Source organism: Geotrypetes seraphini, chromosome 8 (genome assembly GCF_902459505.1).
Source record: "Geotrypetes seraphini chromosome 8, aGeoSer1.1, whole genome shotgun sequence".
Taxonomy (NCBI): domain Eukaryota; kingdom Metazoa; phylum Chordata; class Amphibia; order Gymnophiona; family Dermophiidae; genus Geotrypetes; species Geotrypetes seraphini.
In genome coordinates, this window is record NC_047091.1 from 67,977,075 (window position 1) to 67,999,105 (window position 22,031).

The following is a 22,031-nucleotide window of genomic DNA, read 5'->3' on the forward strand; positions in this document are numbered from 1 at the left end:
CTGAGTATAGCAGAACGATATACAGGCAGCTACCCAGTTGGAAATCATTCTCTTGGAAACAGGGTGCCCCAACTTGATAGGATCAAATGAGAAGAAGAGTAGAGGGGATGTGTGGTGTAGTTTTGTCATGTCTATGTAATAGGCCAAAGCACTCTTACAGTCCAGAGTGTGAAGAGCTGTTTCTCCTGCATGAGAATAAGGCTTAGGGAAAAAAACTGGGAGAAAAATCGACAGATTGAGATGAAACTCCGTCACAACTTTCGGTAGAAACTTTGGATGCGTGCATAGAACCACTTTATCATGGTGAAAAATGGTGAAGGGTGGATCTGCCACCAATGCTTGCAACTCACCGACTCTCCTGGCAGATGTGAGCAAGATAAGAAAGACAACTTTCCAGGTAAGAAATTTGAGATGAACAGTGGCCATTGGTTCATATGGAGGCTCAATTAACCTGGAAAGAACCATATTAAGGTCCCAGACCACTGGAGAAGGTTTGAGAGGTGGTTTCACATTGAAAAGTCCTTTCATGAATCTGGAGACCAAAGGGTGAGCAGTAAGAAGCTTTCCCTCTACTGGCAGGTGAAAAGCTGTAATAGCACTGAGATGGACTCTAATAGATGTAAATTTGAGGCCAGAGTCAGACAGATAGAGTAAATAATCCAACACCAATTCCACTGACAAGGAAGTTGGATCATGATGATGAAGGAGACACCAGGACGAAAACCAAGTCCACTTTTGTTGATAACATTGTTGAGTGACTGGTTTCCTGGAGGCGTCAATAATATTGCGTACAGGCTGAGAGAGATGTAAGTCAGATGGATTCAGCCCGAGAGAAACCAAGCTGTCAGGTGTAATGAGTGCAGGTTGGGATGTAGAAGAGATCCTTGATGCTGAGTAAGCAGAATAGGAAAAATCTGCAGAGGTATTGGCTCCCTGGAGCTGAGTTGAAGTAACCGAATGGGCCACCGAGGAGCAATTAGAATCATGGTGGCTGACTCTTGTTTGAGTTTGAACAGAGTCTTTTATATGAGAGGAGTGGGCGGAAATGCATAAAGAAACATGTTCGTCCAATCCAAAAGAAAAGCATCTGCTTCCAGATGGTAAGGAGAGTATAGTCTGGAGCAAAACAGGGGCAACTTGTGATTGTGGGGAGCCGCAAATAAGTCCACTTGTGGAGTGCCCCATTGAAGAAAGATGGGATGGAGAGCTGCAGAACTGAGAGTCCATTCGTGAGATTGAAGAATTCTGCTGAGGTTGTCTGATGGGGAATTCTTCTCCCCTTGAATATTGACTCTGGGTTTGAAGGCCATCCAGACGTGATTCTCAGGTATAAGGAGATGTGTCCGTCGTTAGCACCCTTTGATGAGGAGGCAAGTAAAAAAAGTAGGCCTCTAGATAGATTGGAGGAGGTCATCCACCATTGAAGCGACTGCTGAAGAAATGATGTGACAGAGATATGCTGTGATAGACGATCTGTCACTCAAGACCACTGGGAAGCAAGAGTCCACTGAGGAGTGTGAAGATGTCGCCTTGCCAGTGGTGTCACATGCACTGTGGAAGCCATGTGGCCGAGGAGAACCATCATGCGTCTCGCAGAGATGGTCTGAACAGTGAACACCTGTTGACAGAGGCTGAAGAGAGCATACAGGCGATCTGGAGGGAGAAATGTTCTCATGAGAATAGTGTTTAGGATAGCCTCAATGAACTGAAGGTGTTGAGACGGAATTAGGTTGGATTTGGGGAAATTGACTTCGAATCCCAAAACTTGGAGATGTTGCCAGAGCCACATCCTGAGCCGAAGAAGCTTTGATCAACCAGTCGTCCAGGTAAGGAAAGACTTGAAGACAGTGGGATCAGAGAGATGTGGCTACTACAATCAGGCACTTCGTGAAGACTCTGGGAGAAGATGTCAGGCCAAAAGGAAGGACCTTGTACTGATGACGACGCTGATTCACTTGCAAGTGGAGATATTTCCTGAGATCCAGAGACAATAGCCAGTCATTCTGATCCAGAAGTGGATAAAGCAGGGCGAGGGAGAGCATCCGGAATTTCTCTTTGACTAGAAATTTGTTGAGATCTTTGAGATCCAGAATGGGTCGTAGTCTCTTTGGAATTAAGTAGTAACAGGAGTAAAATCCCTGATGTTGTTGAGATAGAGGAACTTCTTTGATGACATTTAGAAGAAAGAGGGATTGAATCTCTTGAAGGAGAAGAGAGGACTGTGCAGGGTCCAAAATAGACTTTTGGAGGATGATCTGGAGGTAGGGTATGAAAATGGAGTGCATATCTTGATGAATAATGTCTAGAACCCAGAGATCTGTAGTAATGAGCTCCCAATGGTTTATGTAATGATTAAGCAGCCCTCCGATTGGCTGAGGTAGAGGCTGGAGAATGGGAACTGTGGCTATGTTCCTGAGGAACACGTCAAAAAGGCGGTGTAGGTTTTTGTTGAGCATCCTGTTTAGGTTGCTGACGTGGTTGCTGCTTTTGCTTCCTAGTTGAGGAGGAGGAGCAGGCCTCACATTATACCTGCACTCGTAAGAAGCAGGCTTCTTCTTTGGTTTGATCAATGTGTCCCACCGGGTCTCATGGGCAAAGAGCTTGTGACTGGCCGTGTCCATAGATAGTCCAAAAAGCTCATCCCCAATTCAAGGAGCGTTGGCCAACCGATCCTGATCGGGATGGTGCTCTGGCCCTAAACACTGGAGACACCAGTGATGTGGGTCAGTCATAGAGATGGGCCAAGCACAGCGACAGCACTTCTTAAATCCCGTCAGTGGCGTAACGACGAGAACACCGCCTTGGCCAAATTAAAAACAGTGGCCAAGGTGGACAAACAGGCCCCGCCGGGCCAGAAACTGCAAGGGATAAAAAAAGAAAGGTTTTTTTTAACCAAAGGTAAGGTAAAGAAAAAAACAATGTGAAAATGACTAAAAAGTCACAAACGCGAGAGCGGAAGACAAAAAAGTTTTCAACGGCCGTTGAAACACATCTTCTTAGCTCTGCAAAAACTAAGAATCTGAGGGACCACGCGCCTACGTCGGGCGGGAAAGCACTCGCACATGTGCAGTGCGGGCTATCACAAACTTTCTAAAGACTTAAAGTGGTGATGCACTTTTGAAGTGCTCCGTGCTGGGGCTCTGTCGGTGACATCACCCTTGTGTGAGAATATGCTGCCTGCTTGTCCTGGGATAATAAAAGGACCCCTAATTATCTTAATAAAAAATTTGGCCTGCGACTTGGCCAAAATCTAAAACACAGGCTCCTTATGCGATTGAGTTAGTAGACACCCCTGCTCTAAAGCAGTGTTTCTCAACTCGGTCTTGAAGCACCACCTTGCTAGTCAGGTTTTCACGATATCCACACTGAATTTGCATAAACTTGATTTGCATACACTGCTTCTATTATATGCAATGTCTTTCATGCATATTCATTGTGGATATCTTGAAAACCTGACTGGCAAGGGGGTACTCCAGGACTGAGTTGAGAAACGCTGCTCTAAAGACTCCTGGTTTGTTTTTGTTTACTTTTCTCAATAGGGCAGATTCCACTAGCTCTCAAAGTGGCCATTGGACAGGCAGAGAAAAAAAAAATGTGGCACTAGTAAATAATGGGGAGGTGGGAGACAGGAAGAAGGGACTCTACCGAGTGTGGCACCACCAAAGCTAAAGGGGATTGAAAATTCCCGCCTCCATCCAGTAGAAGAAAGAGGAAAATGCCCAGAGGTTTCTTTTATTTTTAGTCTAAATTCTATCCAAATGCCTTCAACTATTCAGAAGCTCAGGCTGGAAGGGACTGAAGGACACCCCCCTCTCTGAAAAGCCTAAGATGCACTCCAGGGAAGGCACAGACTTACCACCTCCACCTGCTGGAGACTGAGAATAGACTGACTCGGAAATAGCACAGCCTATTAGTAGCTAATTTAAAGTCAAGAATTCTCAGTCTCCATCTGCTGGTAGATATGCACAGTCCATTCATCTGTACTAGTCTGGAGGGATGCTAGAGTAATGTTCATTATGTATTTAATAAGATTTCCTTTTGAAAAGGTTCTCTTGTCAGCAGTAAGTGTTTCAGGTAGCAAAGCTGGGGCAACCTTTGTCTAGAGGTTGCGGTAGATCTCAGGCAGAATTAAATTTTTCTGTACTTTGAATCACACTTCCCAGTAATTTCCCATTTGAATCTATCTTTGGTTGTTATTGTGGACTAAGGAAGTATTTACCTTCTGTTTAATTTGTGTTTCTTCTCATAATTTATTGTAAGCTATTTTCTGTGCAAAAGGTTTATTCCAGTAATGCTTAAAATTCAATTTTTTAAATGGTTTTCTTCAATGGCAAATGATTCTCAAAGCCTTGTCTCTGCTTTTAAGCAGGAGATCCTACATCAGTATATCTAGCACTTTGTTCAAGTTTCGCTTATGTTTTTAATATGGTTATAATAGCCCTGGCAATAGAATTGCTCTCAACATTTACCATATTTGAGATGTAAACTGTTCTATTATTGTCAGATGTTGGCATTTGCTAAAAATAAGAACACATCAATTGCTAAATTGATCAAGTCTGCACTTACTATGAATGTCATAGGTTGTGCCTGGATCCAGCAGAATCTCTGGCGGAAGGATGATCAGTTCTTGGGACCACTCATTCAGAGGAAAAGCATCACTCTCTGGGGAAGAAGGTGAACCAGTTCTGTTGGTGTAGTTGCTCTCTGTCTGCGTACACAGGGCACAGCAAGGAGGGGTGAAGCCTGGCCCTCGTGGAAACAGGTCCTCCTCATTTCTCAAGTAGCTCCTCATTGCGCCACCATGGTGAAGGGGCCTGTCACGGAGCCATGCCCAGTGAGACGAATCTTTAGCCATGACCTAAAAGAATAAGTTAAAGAGGCTGCCTTCAATTTTCCTCAGATGACTCAGAGATATATGAACCAGCAGGAAAGTGATAACCAGTTGTCCTCCTGGAAGATGAGTAATTTGTTTTTCTCATCCCTTGTTATGCTACCATTTAGCACAGTTACTTACCGTAATAGGTGTTATCCAGGGACAGCAGGCAGATATTCTTAACTGATGGGTGACGGCACCGACGGAACCCCGGTACGAACAATTTTAGAGTGATTGCATTCTAAGAACTTAGAAAGTTCCAGCAGGCCGCACCGCGCATGCACGAGTACCTTCCCGCCCGACGGAGGCGCGTGGTCCCCAGTTAAGATAAGCCAGCTAAGAAGCCAACCCGGGGAGGTGGGTGGGACGTAAGAATATCTGCCTGCTGTCCCTGGATAACACCTGTTACGGTAAATAACTGTGCTTTATCCCAGGACAAGCAGGCAGCATATTCTTAACTGATGGATGACCTCCAAGCTAACAAAAAGAGGGATGGAGGGAAGGTTGGTCATTAGGAAAATAAATTTTGTAAAACAGATTGGCCGAAGCGACCATCCCGTCTGGAGATTGCATCCAGACAATAATGAGATGTGAAAGTATGAACTGACGACCAAGTAGCAGCCTTGCAGATTTCCTCAATAGGCGTGAATCTGAGGAAAGCTACAGACACTGCCATAGCTCTAACTTTATGGGCCGTAACAGAACCTTCCAGTGTCAGTCCGGTCTGAGCATAACAGAACGTGATGCAAGCAGCAAGCCAATTGGATTTCGTACGTTTAGAAACAGGATGACCCAACTTATTGGGATCAAAAGATAGAAAAAGTTGGGGGGATGATCTGTGAGGCTTAGTGCACTCTAAATAGTAAGCCAAAGCACGCTTACAGTCCAAAGTATGCAAAGCCTGTTCCCCAGGATGAGAATGAGGTTTCGGAAAGAATACAGGTAAGACAATAGACTGGTTAAGGTGAAAGTCAGAGACAACCTTAGGGAGAAATTTTGGATGTGTATGGAGAACCACCTTGTCATGGTGAAAAATAGTGAAAGGTGGATCAGCCACCAGTGCATGTAACTCACTAACCCTCCTGGCAGAGGTGAGGGCAATAAGGAAGACCACTTTCCAAGTGAGAAATTTGAGATGAGCTGTGGCCAATGGCTCGAAAGGAGGCTTCATGAGAGAGGAGAGAACCACATTAAGATCCCAGATAATGGGAGGGGGCTTAAGAGGTGGTTTCACATTGAAAAGGCCGCTCATGAACCTGGTAACCAGAAGATGAGCCGTGAGAGGTTTTCCTTGAACGGGCTCATGAAAAGCAGTAATGACACTGAGGTGTACTATGATTGACGTAGACTTGAGACCGGAGCCCGATAAAGAAAGCAAATAATCATTACATTACATTACATTAGTGATTTTTATTCCGCTTGTACCTTGCGGTTCAAAGCGGATTACATAAGAAGAGAACTGGACATTTCCAGGATGGTACATGACAATAGAGAATACAGTTTGAGGATAGAGACTTAATAACAGAATGATAGTAAAGACTTAATAACATCGGAAGATGTTTTGGACGGCAGTGTTTTGGTTTCTTGGGGGATGGGGTGAGGGAGGTTAGGTAGATTGTATATGCTTTTTGAACAGCAGTGTTTTGATTTCTTTACGGAATGTCTTGAGGTCTGATGTTGTGGTTAACAATCTGGTGATGGAAGGTTCGAGTTTTGCAGCATGTGTTGCCAGGAGGCTATCATAAAGCTTTTTGCGGTGAGTACCCTTGAGTGGTGGGTATGTGAATGATGTCAGTTTTCTTCTTGTTCTGGTTGGAAGGTTACGGTTTAGGCGGTCATTTAGGTAGGTGGGTGCAGTACCGTTAATTACTTTGAAGAGTAGACAGTATAGTTTGAATTGAATTCTGGCTCAAATCGGTAGCCAGTGTGAGTCTAGGTAGGCATTGGTGATGTGGTCAAATTTTCCGAGTGAGTAAATTAGTCTAAGGGCTGTGTTCTGAACAGTTTGAAGTTTTTTGATCATGTTTGTGGGGCATGGTAGATAAAGGATATTGCAGTAGTCCACGAGACCTAGTACCAGGGATTGTACAATTATCCTGTAGTGTTCTTTGTCAAAGAATTTCCTTATTTTTCTTAAGTTGCGCATTGTGAAGAATGCTTTTTGGGTAGTTTTGTTGATTTGGGTCTGCATAGTGCAGCATCTGTCTATCTGCACTCCCAAGATTCTGAGTGAGGTCTGGATTGGGTATTTGGTTGCTTTAATTTCTAGGTCTGTTATGGATGGGTTTTTGTCCGTTTCAAGCATTAGGAATTTGGTTTTGTCCGAGTTTAGTTTCAGTTTGTGGTTTGTCATCCATTTTTCTACTTCATCCAGAATTATTTCCAGGTGTCCTGTTGAGGTGTGGTCTTGGATTTCAAAGGGGAGGAGAATAGTTATGTCATCTGCGTAGCTGAATGATGTTACATTTAGGTTGTCTAAAGTGGTGCCGAGGGAGGAGATGAAGAGATTGAATAGAATGGGCGATAGTGGTGACCCCTGCGGGACTCCGCATGGATTTGACCATGTGTTAGATTTCGTGTTGTTTGTCTTAACTCTGTACGTTCTTGTTTTGAGGAATCCTTGGAACCAATTGTAAACCACCCCTGAGATCCCGATTGCATCAAGTATCTGGAGTAATATGGTGTGATCGACTAGATCGAAGGCGGCGGAAAGATCTAGTTGGATAATTAGGATCCTGTGTCCTTTACTGAGGTGTTGTCGGGCTATGTCTAGTAGTGTAGCTAGTAGTGTTTCCGTGCTGTGGTGAGATCTAAATCCTGATTGAGAGGAGTGAAGTATATTATGGTCAAATAGGTAGTTGGTGAGGTATTGAGCCACAAGTCCTTCAATCAGTTTGACATATAATGGGATCGAAGCGATAGGTCTGTAGTTGGTAGGAGCGTCTATAGGGCCTTTTTGATCTTTCAGTAGGGGTGTGATTATGATCTCTCCAAGATCTTGTGGGAATTGACCTTCTATGAGAGTGCTTTGAATCCATTGCATGAGGTTGGTTTTGAATTTAAGGGAGGCATTTGTAAGCAGATACGATGGGCAGTAGTTCAAGTCGCATGAGGTGTGGCTGTATTTTTTGTATAGTCGGTTCAAATCAGACCATTGTAGGGTTGGGAATGTGGTCCATGTTCTGTCTGCAGATATGGCTTCTTCTGTTGTGGGGGTTATTATCTCGTAGAGTTTGGTGGTTGAGTTGTTGAAGGTATTTCTGATTGTAGTGATCTTGTGTTTGAAGTGGTCTGCTAGTTGAGAAGCTGTTGGTGGTTTATTGCCTTGAGTGGCAAGGAATGGGTTTGTGTCCGTAAGTTTTTTTACTAAGTTGAAGAGTGTTTTTGTGTCAGAGGTGTTTGTGCCAATTAGTTTAGAGTAGTATGTTTTGCGCTTTTCTTTAAGTTTGATATTGTATAGTTTGATTTGGATTCTCCAAGCGGATTTGGTTTGATCATTTTTCTTTTTTCTCCAAGATCTTTCAAGTTGTCTGCAATGCCTTTTATGTAGGAGGAGTTCGGAGTCGAACCACTTGTCTGAGGATCTGCAGGTTCTATGTTTGGTTTTTTCAGGGGCTAGCTCGTTCAAGGTTGTTTCACTTAGGATGCGCCAGTGATTTACGAAGTCAGTTGGGTCGATGGGGGCGATTATAGGGTCAACTTTATCCCAGAATGTGGCAGGCTCAATTTTCTGTCTAGATTTGAAGGTTGTTTTTTGTGGCTTGGGTTTTGTGATATTTTGAGGCCAGTTGATGGTGAAAGTGTATTTGTGGTGGTCTGACCAAAGAGAGGGATGCCAGGTACCATTGGTGATATGAATTTTTGGGGTGTGGAGGTTATGAGACGTGAATGCTGCTATATCAAGTTGGTGGCCTTTTTCGTGCGTGGGTTCAGGATTGAGGATCTGGTAGGATAGGGCGTCGAGGTATGAGAGTATATCGTCTACTTGTTTGGATGTGTGGTCCTCGAGGTGGAGATTGATGTCTCCTAGGAGCAAATTGTATGTGGAGGTTAGAGAGTTCTGGAATATGAATTCTTCGAGTTCAAGTTTTGAAGTGTTCCATTTTCCTGGAGTGATGTAGCATAATAGACAGTTCAAGGTGTCTGTGAGTGTATTGTCGGAGAGTTGGCATGCAAGAAGGTCTAAGTGAGGGGTTGAGTGTTTGTGTAGAACTTTTAGGTTGAGGTTGTTTTGTACTAGAATAGCTAGTCCTCCCCCTCGTTTGTTTTCTCGACAAACCAGCTCTAATTTGTACCCTTTGGGGCAGAATTCGGTTATGCATGGGTCCGAATTGGATGTTAGCCAGGTTTCGGCTAGGAAGAGACAGCTTAGTTGTTCTTCAGTCAGCCAGTCTTTAATTAGGTTTGCTTTTGGGCTAATTGATCTTATATTCATGTAGGCACAGGTTAACGAGGTATATTTTGTGTTGGAATTAGGATTGCAATTAAGGTAGAGGATATTTTTTGGTGGTGTGAGTTGTTTTTGAGTAGTAGTCTTGTGCTTTGGTGGAGGTCTTTTTCCCCAGGTGGTGGGAATGTGGTCTTGGCTGGTCAGTGGGCAGGATGTTAGGGTTCTCGTGGTGTGGATTTTTCTGGGTGGTTGTGGTTGTCTGTAGGTTGTTGTCAGAATTGGGATGGGTGATAGGTGATATCCTGTGGTTTGCCAGTTGGAAATGAGTAGTGAAAGTATTAGGATGGCAAGTGTGGTTTTGTATATGTAATTTTCCATTTTGTTTGTGGTGTGGAAGATTCTTTGGTTCTGGTATGTCTCTGGTTTGGGCTGTGGTAATGGTGTTGGTGCGGGCTGGGTTGTCTCTGTCGGCAAAAGCTCCCGCTGCTGGAGTTCCCGAAGCAAATCAAGAAAGTAAGGAAAATAACTGTAAAATAACTGAAAAAGTCTCCTCTCCCGTCTGGCAATGGGGAGGAGGCGGATCGGGGCTTGAGTGGCCTGTTTGCAGGTCCGATGCTCTCCTTCTCGGCGGCGTGGGCTGGCTCCCGCTGCTGGAGTTCCCGAAGCAAAATCAAGAAAGTAAAAAAATAACTATAAAATAACTGAAAAAGTCTCCTCTCCCGTCTGGCAATGGGGAGGAGGCGGATCGGGGCTTGAGTGGTCTATAACAAGGTATAACAAGGTATAACAAGGTATACCAACTAATAAGAATAGCACGGTATATTGCCGGCAAGGTATACTGAATAACTGTTAAGAATAACAAGGGATATTGCAAGCAAGGCAGATCGCCGGTGTGGGGCTCTAAAATCAAGGAGACCCCGCTGGTTTCGGGGGAGGGGCGGACTGCCTCACGCTCCCCTGCAGGATCGGGCTCCTCTCTCTGCTTTTCCTGCCTTCCTGCTGTTCAGAGTGCAGGCAAGGCAGATCGCCGGTGTGGGGCTCTAAAATCAAGGAGACCCCGCTGGTTTCGGGGGAGGGGCGGACTGCCTCACGCTCCCCTGCAGGATCGGGCTCCTCTCTCTGCTTTTCCTGCCTTCCTGCTGTTCAGAGTGCAGGCAAGGCAGATCGCCGGTGTGGGGCTCTAAAATCAAGGAGACCCCGCTGGTTTCGGGGGAGGGGCGGACTGCCTCACGCTCCCCTGCAGGATCGGGCTCCTCTCTCTGCTTTTCCTGCCTTCCTGCTGTTCAGAGTGCAGGCAAGGCAGATCGCCGGTGTGGGGCTCTAAAATCAAGGAGACTCCGCTGGTTTCGGGGGAGGGGCGGACTGCCTCACGCTCCCCTGCAGGATCGGGCTCCTCTCTCTGCTTTTCCTGCCTTCCTGCTGTTCAGAGTGCAGGCAAGGCAGATCGCCGGTGTGGGGCTCTAAAATCAAGGAGACCCCGCTGGTTTCGGGGGAGGGGCGGACTGCCTCACGCTCCCCTGCAGGATCGGGCTCCTCTCTCTGCTTTTCCTGCCTTCCTGCTGTTCAGAGTGCAGGCAAGGCAGATCGCCGGTGTGGGGCTCTAAAATCAAGGAGACCCCGCTGGTTTCGGGGGAGGGGCGGACTGCCTCACGCTCCCCTGCAGGATCGGGCTCCTCTCTCTGCTTTTCCTGCCTTCCTGCTGTTCAGAGTGCAGGCAAGGCAGATCGCCAACAGTTGTTCTACCGGTAGCAAAGTGGGATTATGATGATGAAGGAGACATCAGGAAGAAAATTGAGTCCACTTTTGTTGGTAACATTGAAGAGTGGACAGTTTCCTGGAGGCATCCAGAATGGAACAAACAGGCTGAGAGAGAGATGCACGAGCAGGGGTCAGCCCGAGAGAAACCAAGCTGTCAGGTGGAGAGATGGCAGGTTGGGATGAAGCAGAGATTGCTGATGCTGAGTAAGTAGAGTAGGAAATACTGGTAGCAGTATGGGTTCCCTGGAACTGAGCTGAAGTAGAAGGGAGTACCAATGTTGCCGTGGCCACCGTGGGATGATGAGAATCATGGTGGCCTTCTCCTTCTGAAGTTTGAACAATGTCCACAACATGAGAGGAAGGGGAGGAAAGGCATAAAGAAACCGATCCGCCCGATTGAGGAGAAAAGCATCTGCTGCCAGACGATGAGGGGAGTAGAGTCTGGAACAAAAGAGGGGCAGTTGATGATTGTGAGGAGCTGCAAAGAGGTCCACTTGAGGAGTGCCCCACTGAGCAAAGATGAACCGGAGAGTGACAGGGTCAAGGGTCCATTTGTGAGGTTGAAGAATTCTGCTAAGGAATTCTGTTCCCCCTGAATGTAAACAGCCTTCAGAAAGAGACTGCAAGCTGTCGCCCAAGACCAGATCCGTTGGGCTTCCTGACATGAGGCGAGAGCCTGTTCCGCCTTGCTTGTTGATGTAATACATGGCCACTTGATTGTCTGTGCACAGAAGAAGAACCTGGGGACAGAGAAGATGTTGAAACGCCTTGAGAGCATAAAACATTGCCCTGAGTTCCAGGAAATTGATGTGATGAGCTCGTTCCTGGATTGTCCAAAGACCTTGTGTACGGAGGTGGTCCATGTGCACCCCCCAGGCATACAGGGAAGCATCCGTGGTGATGATCATGGAGTGAGGAGGGAGATGGAAGAGAAGACCTCTGGAAAGATTGGAGGAGTTTGACCACCATCGTAGAGATTGTCGAAGCGACGACATTACAAATATGTGACGCGAAAAAGGATCTGTCGCCTGGGACCATTGAGTGGCTAAGGTCCACTGAGGAGTACGAAGGTGGAGACAGGAGTGACATGCACCGTCGAGGCCATGTGCCCCAACAGAACCATCATCTGGCGGGCCGAAATGGAGTCTTGAAGGAGCACATGATGACAGAGGTGGAGCAGTGTCTGCAGACGGTCAAAGGGAAGAAACGCCCTCATGAGGTTGGTGTCGAGGACCGCTCCAATGAATTGCAGTCGCTGAGTGGGAAGGAGATGCGACTTCGGGTAATTGAGCTCGAATCCAAGGATGTGAAGGAAGGAGATGGTGTGGTTGGTGTCTTGAACACCTGCTGCGATGAAGGAGTCTTGATTAGCCTGTCATCCAGGTAAGGGAAGACTTGGAGACTGTGAGACCTGAGGAAGCCACCACTATCAGACACTTGGTGAATACCCTTGGAGATGAGGCGAGGCCGAAGGGTAAGACTCGGTATTGATAATGACGGTGATGGATTTGAAATCTGAGATACCGTCTGGAATTCAATGTGAGTGTATGTCTCCCTGAGGTCGAGGGAGCATAGCCAGTCGCCCTGAGTGAGAAGAGGATAAAGCGTGGCCAGAGAGAGCATTCTGAACTTCTCCCTGACTAAACACTTGTTGAGGTCTCTGAGATCCAAGATAGGTCTGAGATCTCCCGTCTTTTTGGGACCAGAAAATAACGGGAGTAAAATATCTGCCCCCTCTGATCTAGAGGTACTTCCTCTATGGCGTTCAGAAGAAGAAGGGATTGGACCTCCTGAAGAAGCAGGGAAGACTGAGAGGAGTTGGAAGCAGACTCTTTTGGAGGATTGTCTGGTGGAAGAGTCTGAAAATTGAGAGAATAACCGTGGCGAATGATGTTTAGCACCTATTGATCTAAGGTGATGAGTTCCCAACGGTTGAGAAAGATTTGTAGGTGTCCTCCGATAGGCTGGGGTAGAGGAGAAGAAGGCAGGAGACTGGCTATATCCCTGAGAAGCAAGTCAAAAAGACTGAGTTGATTTGGGTTGAGCAGCTGGTTTTACAGGTTGCTGCTGTGGTTGACGAGCCTGTTGATGTTGAGGAGGATGAAGAGGTCGAGCAGAAGAACAGCGTTGATAAGACGTGTGCCGATGAAAAGGGCGAGCAGGTGGATGCTTCTTCTTGTTCTTAAGTAGGTTATCCCACTGGGTCTCATGGGCAGACAATTTTTGCGTGGTGGTGTCCAAGGATTCACCAAACAGCTCGTCACCCAAGCAAGGAGCATTTGCAAGATGGTCCTGGTGATTCACATCGAGCTCCGAGACCCAAAGCCAAGCTAGTCGGCGTATGGCAACCTCCATGGCAGTAGCCCTGGAGGTCAGTTCAAACTTATCATAGATGGAACGGACCAGGAACTTCCTCAGCTGGAGCAGACTGGAAGTATATTGCTGGAATAAAGGGACCTTACGCTCAGGAAGGTATTTTTGGAGGGAAGACAGCTGTTGGATTAAATGCTTCAGGTAGAATGAAAAATGAAATGCATAATTTCCTGAATGGTTAGCCAGCATAGCATTTTGGTATAACAGTTTTCCAAATTTATCCATGGTCTTCCCTTCTCTGCCAGGAGGGACGGAGGCATAGACACTAGAGCCCACCGATTTTTTTAAAGTGGACTCCACAAGCAAAGACTCATGGGGGAGTTGTGGTTTTTCAAAGCCTGGGATAGGGATAACCTTATATAGAGTGTCCAATTTCCTTGGACCTCCTGGAATTGTCAAAGGGGTCTCCAAGTTCTTGTAAAAAGTTTCTCGCAGAATCTCATGCAGAGGTAACTTGAGGAACTCCTTTGGAGGTTGATCAAAATCCAGGGCTTCAAGGAAAGACTCTAAGGATATGGAGAGAGAGTCAGACATCTCCTTCAAGAATTTGGTAAAGGAGGACTGATCAGGCTTAGAAGTCGGCTCCTGGAGAGAAGATCTTCCTCGTCAGAGGAAACTGCCTCATCGGTACCCACAGGCTCTTTAGAGTCGTCCCACAAGTCAGGGTCACAAACCTGAGAACCCCGACCTCGAGAAAGCGGGATCGAGGGTTCAGCATAGAGGCGGCACCGGGAGAAGTGATACGGTGCCTAGCGGTATTAGGAGATGGTGCCAATTTGGAGACCGTCTGCACTGCATGATGCGAGGTTCTGGGTTCCGCTAACAAAATAGGCATGGAAATGGAAACAGGAGGTATCGGTGCCGAGAGTGTCGACGCCGACAACAGAGGTTGCTCAACCAACGGTACCGTATGCTCAGACCAGACCGGGGCTGGAAGGTTCGGTGCCAGCAGAGCAGGAAGAAGATGTTGCAACTGCTCCTGAAGCTGGACCTGAAGGATAGCCGCAATGCGGTCATCCAAGGAAGGCACCGGTACCGCTTTCTTTTTCTTCGGTACCTGTGGTGCCGCTCGACAGATGAGGAGGCCAATGATGTGGCACTCACCTCAATGGGAGCGGAGCGCTTACGGGGACGCCTCGAGGCCAGCAGGACTGGGCTCACTGCAGGTTCGGCAGGAGGACGCTCCAGGGAAGAGGAAGGCTTCTTAGCCATCTTACCTGGGGGATGCGACACCGGAGAAAGCTCCGGCGGTGTCGAAAGAGTCGGTGCCGATTTAGAGGGGGCAGCCGACGTCTGAGTGGATGTCGATGGTTCCATCCCGGCACCGAAGAGAAATCGTTGTTGTATTTGCCGGTTCTTCAAGGTGCGCTTTTTAAGAGAAGCGCAACGGGTGCAAGAAGAGGCGTTATGATCCGGACCCAGGCACTGAAGGCACCAGTTGTGGGGGTCGGTCAAAGAGATGGGCCGCGCACACTGCTGACACTTCTTGAAACCTGGCTGCGGGGGCATGGAGGTGAACATGGCCTTCGCTAAATCGAAGGCGGAGGCTTCGATTGTGCCAACAGGCCCCGCCGGGGCGAGGCGAAGAAAAGATCAAAAAATAAAGGAAATATTTTTTTTTAACAATACTAAACGAAAAGAAAAGGAGGAAGAGAAAACTTCCAGGCAAAAAAACGCGCGAGCGGGAAGGCAAGAAGGATTTTCAACAGCCATTGAAAAAAACACGTCTTCTTAGCTCCGCGGAAACTAAGAAACTGGGGACCGCGCGCCTCCGTCGGGCGGGAAGGCACTCACGCATGCGCGGTGCGGCCTGCTGGAACTTTCTAAGTTCTTAGAGTGCAATCACTCTAAAATTGTCCGTACCGGGGCTCTGTCGGTGCCGTCACCCATCAGTTAAGAATATGCTGCCTGCTTGTCCTGGGATAAATTGTACTATGCACGGTTTACTGGTAACAGATTGTTTTGCTATTTGAATACCCTTCCTTGTGTGTGTCTTGTGATGTTTTAGTCTGTTGTATCAGTGTTTGATTTTAGAGTGAATTTGATTCTTTTAAAATACTTCGTTATATATTTATGTGAAAGGTATTATATCAAATTGTACAAAATAAAATTTCCTGCACCCACCTCATCTCATTTCCTCTGAGGTCACTGCAGGTAGGGCAAAATGTCAGCCTAGCACCCTCACCCTTATTAGCTTTTAAGCATTTTGGCTCACCTCCCACCAATGTTCCCTCTAATTTTTCATAGGCTGTGTGCGCAAAAAATTTCATCTGTGCGCATTTTAAAGAAAAACTAAATTTGTGTGCGCTATAAAAATGATTGCCAGAGGGCCCGGAGTTCAGTTATGGCATTTATGGGCAGGTCTTTGAGTTTATTCTGAATTAACGAAAACACAATGTAATTTTAGTTACACTTTATGTAACATAAAGTCTCATTTCAATAAACATAAATTATGTTTCATTGAAATGTTTCATTGAGCGCTACCTATAAATAAAGGTATCATTGTACTTTATACTTAAAATTTAGAAAATAACAGCAATTTAGTTTTCAAAGTTTTTCCCTGCAATCTTTCATATTTATCCAGTCCAAATAAATTCTGTCAAGATCTGTTGAGCCTCCATCTTGAAGGTGACTCTTAACACACATCAGCATTTCCAAATTCCTTTGTTTAGTCTTCAAATTGTTCATTAGACTAAAACCACGCTCACAATCTGAACTAGATGCTAAGAATGTGGCACCAATGTCCATCGATTTTGCTAAATCTGCAAATTGATCATTCTGAAATGCAAATTTCGTCATATCTGGAAAGCTGTTTATCAGATTGCTTTTGATTTTTTCTGCAACAAGGAATTTAAAAAGTCATATTGCTGAATAATAACACTTTTCTCTGGGAGAAATTGTTTATACTTTAAACAAAGAGATCTGATATGTCCATTTCCGAAGTCAAAGTCACATTGTGATATTGCTGTACAGTCAAAAGCAGACCATTCCTCAACTTCATTTTCAGGAAATCTTACACCCAGATGCAAACATAGGATGTTGATGAAGGTTAATATGGAATTAGTATCCACTGAAACTTTTTCTCCAGACCTCATCCTGTTGTCAAGAAGACTGTTGACTTTATCACTCCATTTAACCTTGTCGCCTAAGTATTGTATTCGTAGTTTGTTCAATTTACCCTGTGCAAGATGATAAGCTTCCAATGGTGTCAAACCTATGTGGGATCCCATAGAGGGTCAAGATAAGGAAACTGGGTCATTAGGGCTTAGACAGGGGGTGGGTAAGCAGAGTGGGCAGACTTGATGGGCTGTAGCCCTTTTCTGCCGTCATCTTCTATGTTGCTATGTTTAAAAAACCACATTTTTGAAATGCCATGGTTAAGGAAGCCAGTTCTGATAAGACATCATTCAAAACTTCAAGTGTAATATGAAATTGTTCACTGTTCAACTTCTTATAGCAGTACTTTGCAATAGGATCATTATCTTTGTCTTCTTCAAAATATTTTAACAGGGGATCATAATTTCGAATAATTGCTTTAACTGCATTGTCTAGATAACCAGCACACTTCATTCAGAGGTCTGAAAGAAACTGATTCACATTCAGATGCATCTGCTATTTCTTGAAATTTGCATCGTTTAGTAGAAGACCGAAAGAACACCGTGTACACAGTTCTCATTACAGTTTCTACTTCTTTCATCAATTTTACTTCTTTCCATGAATCAGAAAGTCCCAAATCTTCCCGATGTGCAACACAATGTTGCTGCACTAAATGTGGATTGTCTTTTCTCAGCTGTGCTGCAACACCATCTATTTTGCCCAACATAACAGAGGCACCATCAGAGGTGAACATAACCATTTTATTCCGGTCAAGTTCATGTTTCCTATAGAATTCCCTAATTGCTGTTACTATTGATGTAGCATCATATGCTTCCAACTGTAGCATACAACCAAATGATGTCCTATACTCATTTGAATTGACTGGCCGATACTTAAAGTAGAGTATTAAGTACTTGTTGACAGAAATGTCTGTGCTTTCATCACCAGTTAATGTATGATACGTTGCTAATTTAATGTCTGCCATATGATCATCTTGCACGATGCCATTGATAATTCCAAGAAATTCAAATGCATAGTTTTTGCTTCTCCAGCTATAATAACATACTTCGCCATGTGCTCATTGATATCTTGAACAGAGAGCATTGAGATAGTCAACTTAATGGCCAGCACAAAACTGTCGACAAGAACCTTAATTTCATCAGGACTGAAACACTTCCGTTCATTACTAATTTGCCTGTTTTCTTTTTTGGTTGGGCTTTCAAGCAACATGTTAACCAGTCCCCCTCTTAAATTCGGATTTTTACTTCTGAGTTTCCTAATACTGTCGGTATGAGATTTACTTGATAGATGGCGTTTCAGAAAGTCCAGTTTCCAAACATCATCCCATATTTTTCCAGTAGAATCCCATATTTTTCCAGTTGCGTTGGCATCTTGACAATAACAACACACAACTCCATCGCCTTCATCATAGGTAAATATTTCACACAGTGGAACACGCATTGTATTTAGAGATTCCGATGTCTCCGTTTCAACAATTTCTTCAAGCCATTCAGACCTAAAAGCTGTTGCAGCTCTCTTGCGTTTTACACTTTTCACCATTCGCGGTTTAGACATTTTAAGAGTTATATCTGGTTGCAATTTAATAAACGAATACAGTTATACAACCGCAGTACCACACTGCACACTAAAATTCCACGAAATAAACAATATGGCAGAATTTCAGGAAGTCAAAGAATCAGAAGTGTTTCATATCCTGTGGGCCATAGGCTATGGCCCTATGGGGCACGTGACGTGTCAAGTTCAACTGCCAAAGATAACGGAATCACGTGAATGACTTAAAATTTATATTATATAGCTTCAATAAATGTGATAAATGGGAAATCGGAACAGCTGGTCTTCTGCAACATTTCATTTTAGCAATTTTAGGCAAAAATTTATTTTTTTGTGCGCGCTATTTTAATTTGTATGCGCGGGTTTGGCAAGTTGTGTGTGCGCGCACAAACGCACAGCTTAGAGGGAACAGTGCCTCCCACCAATAAAGAGATATGAGCTAGATGCACTAAACAGGATCAGTAAAACCGCATGGGTCCGCTCCAATCTGATTTTTGGCCATTCTAGAAGAGCTATTGATGCACTAAAAATTTAACATACAAGATTTGCACGGAGGTTCGTCATAATCCCCGACTCTCACATCCGATTGATCTCTGTGAGAGCGCCTTGCACATATGCGTAGAGCTGGCAGGGGATGCCCAAACAGCTGAGAAGCAGGGGAAGCCCCAAAGCAGCCTCCTGCCACTCAGCTGTTCGGGGCAGGAAATTTTTTTTAATGTGCATAGATGTTGTGTATGTGTTACACACACACAATATCTACCTCATTAGAAAAAAGGCCCCACCACCCCCACGTCACCAGTGAAAATCAGTCAGAGGGATGCCCACTCCCTCCTACTAATGGAGGCCTTCCCCTGAACCATCCACTACCCTCCTCCTCCCCCACCCAAACAAAATAAGGACAGGAGGGATACCCACTCCCTTCTGCCACTGGATGCTCCCCCAAACTCCCCCTACCCCCCCCCCCCCCGACACAGGGATGAGGAGTAGGGGTCAGCATGGCAGGAGGGTGTGGGCATCCCTCCTTCCGTTTTTGTAGAGGGGGGTACATCGGTTCCTGGTGCATTGGGGGGACATCAGGAAGGGCAGTCATCAGTGGGGGAGGGCTTTTTTCTTTTTAAATACACAGATATTGTTTGTGTGTTTAACATACACAAAGCATGTGTGCCCATTAAAAAAAGGACTGAACTATCGGTGACAGGTAAGCAACTGGTCTTGACCAGTCACTTTTTTTGATCACTAAAACCCCTTTTTTAATTCTTCATTTATAATTTTCACATACAAATCACAAGAATATATCTTGCTCCTGAAACACAGGGAAAAAACAATTTAAGCAATAAGGAAAGAAACAAAAGCCTCCCAACAAGGAAAAAAAACTCTACCCCTTTCTTAGACCACAACAATTAGGAGAGAGGTCATATTTTAAATTGGAGACATATAAAGAGAAAATTTTTAAAGAAAAAGCTTAATGTGAATACAGTTGCTAATATTAATCTAGTTCTTCATAATCAGTCTTTGATGATTTTCTTGAGTTCCAGAAATTGCTTCAGATATTCTGGAGAAAAAAAAGGTATATTTAATTCCCAGATATCTTACAAGGCACTTACAGGGATATGCTAATAGGAATATAGTACCTAATTTTATTGTATCTTGTCGTAAAGAAAGAAAGTCTGTCCTTCACTCTTGAGTTGTTTTGGACACATCTGGATATATCAAAACTTTTTGATCTCCAAATAATTTTTGTGAGTATTTAAAATATAACTTCAAAATCATATTAACATCCTGCTCAAAGATGAAAGCGACCACGAGAGTCACTCTTTCCATTTCAGCTATTAAAATTTGTTCAAGTAGAGCAGTTACATTTCCAAAGTCCATTTGTTTGTCAATTCCCTTCTTTTTTTCCGATTCATTAGAAGAAACATTTTTATTTAAAAACCCCTTTTTTGTGCAAAGCCAAGTGATGTTAATACATCAATTGCTTGGTTAATTTGCATGGGATTTTAGCCAATTTACACGGCTAGAATGGAAAATGGGAGATCAAAGGGAAAAACAGTGAGCTATTTTGTGAATCGGGTCAGCAAATGTGATCATTGCTAAAGCAGTCAAAATTGGTTTATGTTGTGTTATGTTATGTTTATTATCATAGGTTTTTCTTTTCTAGTAGATAGGTGTGTCATTCTGGATGGACAATAACCCCATACTCGCAAGCTGTACAGAAGGAATCCACTCAAGCTTTTGAATCCCTCCTCCTTCACTAGAGGGTTCTGCTGCCCCTTTCAGTTTGTACAAAGCTCGCAATAGCCCCCTATAGAAACACATGTGAAGGAGGGGTACAGGGAAGCTCCCCAAACAACATCTGTTCTGCTCTGAAAATATAACAAACATGTTGAACAATGCCATTGAAGAGGAGAAACATCAAAACAATCATGCCAAACAAACATTTATGGAACTACCCCAATGCGTTACATCAACAGATTATTCTTTATACCCTTAAAGTCTGACTGACATCCAAATTTCAGTTTAGACTCGAACTTTGAGTTAGACAGTAGTAGGGTTGCCAGATTTTACGACTGTAAAATCCGGACAACCTAGACCCACTTATCTCTGCCCCCATCCTGCCCTAGCTCGGCCCCCCTCCCCCCGCTGCCTGCTTTGGCCAGGCAGGAGCACGGATTGCCTCCTGCCCAACGCAATTGAGAAGAGGCTTTTCAAAACCTGGACAAAGTGCCGGATTTTGAAAAGCCGTCCACTAGAGAATGACACGGTGGCGGTTTACCCGCGGCTACCACGTTTAGCCGCAGGTAACCCGCCAAAAACGGGGAATGAAAATTAGCAGCCTCTGCGGAGACGGGGACAAGGCCATCACCGCCCCGTGGAGCGGTGAATGGTCTTGTCACCGCAGTGAGGTATAAAGGATCGTGCGGTCCCCGCAGCCTCCACCCGCCCGTCGGCTCGATCGTTTAACCAGCTTCCTCTTTCCACCTCACCTTAGTTTGCCGACTTTCTTTTTCGGCGACCGGAACGCTTTCAAAAGAGCCGCGCAGGCGCGGCTGCTCAGTATTCAATCTTCTGCTCTGACCCAACCGGAAACAGGAAGTTGCAGTAGAGCAGAAGATTGAACTTTGAGCAGCCGCGCATGCGCGGCTCTTTGAAAGCGTGCCGGTCGCCGAAAAAGAAAACCGGCAAACTAAGGAGAGCTGGAGAGTAGTAGCGTACCGGGGGGGGGGGGGGGGGGGAGGGGCGAAAAAGGTAATGGCGCAAGGCCTTGGAGCACCGAGGCAGACCGCTTGTCCCCCCTCCCAGCCGAACCCCCGCTGACCCTCCTATCTCTCCCCCCCAAGTGAACCTTTCCGACCCTCCCAGCGAAAGCAGCAAACCTCCCTCCAGTAGCGTCGGCTTTCTCCTCCCTCTGCCGCATCACTGATGACGTCATCAGTGACGCGGCAGAGGGAGAAGAAAGCCGCGAAGGAGGTTTGCTGCTTTCGCTGGGAGGGTCGGAAAGGTTCACGGGGGGGAGATAGGAGGGCAGCGTGGGTTCGGCTGGGAGGGGGGAGAAGCGGTCTGCCTCGGTGCTCCATTACCTTCTTCGGGCAGCAGCAGCATTTACAATTCGCTGTTGCCGGCTTCAGGCCTTGTTCTCTGCCGGGTCCTGCCTACTTCCTGTTTTCATGAAGACAGGACCCGACAGAGAGGAAGGCTTGAAGCGGGCAACAGCAGTGAATTGTGAATGCTGCTGCTGCCCGATGAAGTTCAGGACATCGGGGAAGGAGCAGGGAGAAATCGGCTGATGGCTTGGGGTGAGGGTAGGGAAAGAATCGTGGAAGTGGAGAAATTGGCACGATGGCTTTGTGGGGGCCAGGGGGAGAGAGAAAGAAAGGCAGAAATAAAGAGGGGTCAGGGGGAGAGAGAAAGAAAGGCAGAAAGAAAGAGGGTGACCAAGGGGAGAGAGAAAGAAAGGCAGAAATAAAGAGG

At 45.5% G+C, this 22,031-nt stretch overlaps 1 protein-coding gene across 10 annotated transcripts in view; it reads right to left on the bottom strand.

Annotated features, from left to right (window-relative positions):
• The window catches only part of SPDYC (speedy/RINGO cell cycle regulator family member C), a 200,083-nt gene that overhangs the window by 52,892 nt on the left and 125,160 nt on the right, over positions 1 to 22,031 (bottom strand). For 9 of the 10 annotated variants that reach the window (XR_004540272.1, XR_004540270.1, XR_004540271.1 and 6 more), the window contains one exon: positions 4,567 to 4,858. The exons of the other annotated variant lie outside the window; for it this stretch is intronic. Coding sequence is in view for 6 of the 9 variants with exons in the window: in XM_033953789.1 (XP_033809680.1) it covers positions 4,567 to 4,858 (292 nt within the window). In the remaining 3 variants the exon portion in view is untranslated. The remainder of the gene's footprint in view (positions 1 to 4,566; positions 4,859 to 22,031) is intronic. 10 annotated transcript variants of the gene reach the window in all.